Raw genomic sequence first — 3,221 nt, forward strand, 5'->3', positions numbered from 1 at the left:
TCATCATTTACCCAGAATGCTTTGTGTGTAAATAAAATGGCTCCGTGCATCAGACGTGTTTCCATCAACTGGCTTGGAGCGAATCAACCAGGATACGCAGACGGTGACATTACGCATGGCTGCAGCAAACAGAAAGTAGTAAACAGGAAGTAAACTCACAGGGACACGTCTCAGGACGATGGAAAGAAGTTATCAGGAACGTGTTGCTACGATCAGGAAAGTTATATCAACTAGTACTGCTGTCTGGAGACGTAGAGAGAGAAATGTAATTCTCCTCACATTACGGGAATCTCCAGGAAGACGCAGACAGGAGGAGGGGCCAGCTGCTGGCCCCTCCTCCTGTCTGCGTCTTCCTGGAGGAGGGGCCAGCTGCAGCTGCTACATTTATTGGACAGCAGGAACAGCAGATCGAGGTGAATGTTCGCTACGTAAGAACATATTCAGAAAATGTGTTTCCATTAACGTGTCTGAAAAACCAAAAGGCTAGCGCAAAAACTTTTTTGCGTAATTAAGGAAGTTTTTGCAAATTTTTGCAGTTTAATGCAACATTTCAAAATGCGCATAAAAAACAATGGAAACACGGCTTATAATTAAAAATTTAAAACAAGTTTGATGTTTTATTTCACGCGATCTGAAGCAGTTTGCGTGTCATAGGCCGTACGAATAAAATAAAAACACTTACGATATTGATCATGGCTGCCAGGAAGTTGATAAGAATGGAGACGAAGATGATGACGTTCCGCGCCGCGTACGTCTCGTTTATCCAGCAGCAGGCCTTCCTCAGGACCAGAGGCAGACATTTATAATCCTCTGCCGTCGTGACGAGGACCAGGCAGGAGTGGAGGACGATGAGGACCGAAAACTGGATCACCATGGTGACCATCCTGCGTAAAACAAGACGAGAGACGCAGAATCAGAACAAAGGCCCGGATTTTTAATTTAAATGTAAAACATTCTATTTTAAACTTTTTAGCTTTTTTTGAGCAGGTTTGCAGAACTGAAATGAAGAAAAGAGTTGGGGGAAAAAGCAAAATAAAGTAATTAAAAAACAACCTTTTTTCCTGGTAAAGACCTTAATTGGTTACATATAGAAATACTGTACAGAACATAAATACAGGTTCACTCAAACATTTCCATTTTGTAGGAAAGTTGCTGAWAGATTCTCATTTTGTGCAGTTTGAAGCTTGTAGTTAAAGTTTGGCTGGTTTTTAAACTTTATACGTGTCCTCCTTTAGCAGGATCTGTCACAATCTTGTCCCCGCAAACTCACAGAGCTTCACGATTAATAAAAATAAAACGCGTTAAAACCATCAGCAGAACATGGATGGTTCTTCAGGMTCTTCAGGCGGACACAAAGAACCCATGGGGCTCCCCGTTGAGAGCGTTACAGGTCACAAACCGTTTTGAGCATCAGGAAACTTCTGCGACATCTAGGGATGGGTACCGAAATTCATACTTTTATAAGTACAGACCAAATTCTGTCAGTACTACCGAGTACCTACTCACATAACATCAAACAGTACCATGTTTCAGTACCTAAACCCATCATTGCGACCGTACCGGTGTAAGAATGGTGAGTTTTCCATGCTTGTCCTGAACGCAGCATCGTGTAAGAGCGTAATGATGTCAGCAGCTGCTGCTTCGGTAAACAGAGTTCAGTCTGAACGTAGCCTGAAAGCCTCGCAGCTCCTAAACTCGTCGAACAGACCACCTCTGAATTATCTGCTGGATTAATTATCTTGTGAACACGATGTTCGCTTGCTCAAAGTAAATAAAGTACCGCCACTTTCTTTATTTCATCCAGCATTAAACAGAGACCAGCAGATGCACAAGCAGCCAACTTGAAGTGTTGGGCGCGTTTTGGATGCTCAAAACGTAGCTTGAATACCTTTTATTTATTTTAACTGCATCCTCTTTTGCTTATTTGATTTAAATTTATTTGCCTTCCATGGACCTCCATCTTAGCGGGGAAATGACATCAATAGAAACACGTGGAGCTGGATTTTAATTTGTGTAATAAGACAAAACAGTCTTGTTGTTTTCAACAGTTTTCACTTTAAAGGAATTAAACAACTGATGTCACAATACAAAGAGTTGGATGTTGTCTTGATATTTGTTACATTTTATATATTGAGAAATATGTTAAATAAAAAAATAAGTTTATCATTAAAAAAAACAACACACACGAAGTACCGAAAACTGGTACCGTTGAGTACAGGTACGATTCCCAGGTACCGGATACTGGTACAAAATCGATTGATTTTGTCAAAAGTACCCATCCCTAATGAGGTCAACTGAACACCTGGCTGAGCTCGGCTCTTCACCCAACAACTGGAGGAGTTTGAGAAGAAGCTTCTCGACGCTGCACCACAGGTTTGACGGTGGAGCTGGACTGAAACACCCTGGTACAGGCAGCGGCGTGGGGGGGGGTTTCTATCCTGGGTGCAGCGTGACTGTGGGCGTAGCGTCAAGGGAACATAGAGCTTGGTGAGGGTGCAGGAGAGTTTCTTTTGGGTGTGTAAAATAATCAATAACCGTGTCGCAGCGTCTGGTTTTTACAACAATGCTGAAATGTGGATGAAAGACAGCGAAGCATGAAATAAAAACTGTTTGTGTGCGGATTCATTAGGGTCACCTGCACGCCCGTGAGGCTCCTTTCCCTTACCTGGCAGAGGGAAGCAGGCTTTGAATGGTGGTGATGAAGATGAGCACAATGAAGGCGCAAACCAGGTTGGACTTGAACACCTCGTCCCTCATCTGTGAGTACTGTGAGACAGGAAGAAGACCACAAGGAGAGAGGAAGAGAGGAGGCAGAGCAGGTGAGGGGAAGACGGAGAGACAGGTTTTCAGACAAACGCTGAGGACCGAACAGATCGAAACGCACCAAACACACGGATGCACCGCCACAGACGCATGCCACGGTTCAACCACAAGCGTTAGAGAGAGACAGGAGCTGGTGGGTTAGCCGGGGGGTCCTGGGGAAGGTGTAGAAGCCGACAAGCACAAAGCTAGCTGTTAGCATTTAGCTACAGGTTAGCTGAGACACCGACAGAGAGTGCTGAGAAAAAATAAGTAGTGAAGCTAAACTTAAAAAAACAACTAAAAACAAAACGTTTTTATTTAAATAACAACATTACCAATTTATATAAAAACACGTCAATTAGAGTTAGAGAGTACTAATCAGTTAGAGAGTGCTAATCAGTTAGAGAGTACTAATCAGT

General features: G+C 43.1%; 1 protein-coding gene across 2 annotated transcripts in view; it reads right to left on the reverse strand.

Moving 5' to 3' along the window:
* Positions 1-3,221, reverse strand: part of adcy8 (adenylate cyclase 8 (brain)) — an 89,703-nt gene that overhangs the window by 24,745 nt on the left and 61,737 nt on the right. For both annotated transcript variants that reach the window (XM_014022033.1, XM_014022032.1), the window contains exons 9-10: positions 2,666-2,766; positions 683-884 (exon numbers count right to left, since the gene is read on the reverse strand). In XM_014022033.1, coding sequence (XP_013877487.1) covers positions 683-884; positions 2,666-2,766 — 303 coding nt within the window. The remainder of the gene's footprint in view (positions 1-682; positions 885-2,665; positions 2,767-3,221) is intronic.

This window comes from Austrofundulus limnaeus, unplaced genomic scaffold, assembly GCF_001266775.1.
Source record: "Austrofundulus limnaeus strain Quisiro unplaced genomic scaffold, Austrofundulus_limnaeus-1.0 Scaffold315, whole genome shotgun sequence".
NCBI lineage: Eukaryota > Metazoa > Chordata > Actinopteri > Cyprinodontiformes > Rivulidae > Austrofundulus > Austrofundulus limnaeus.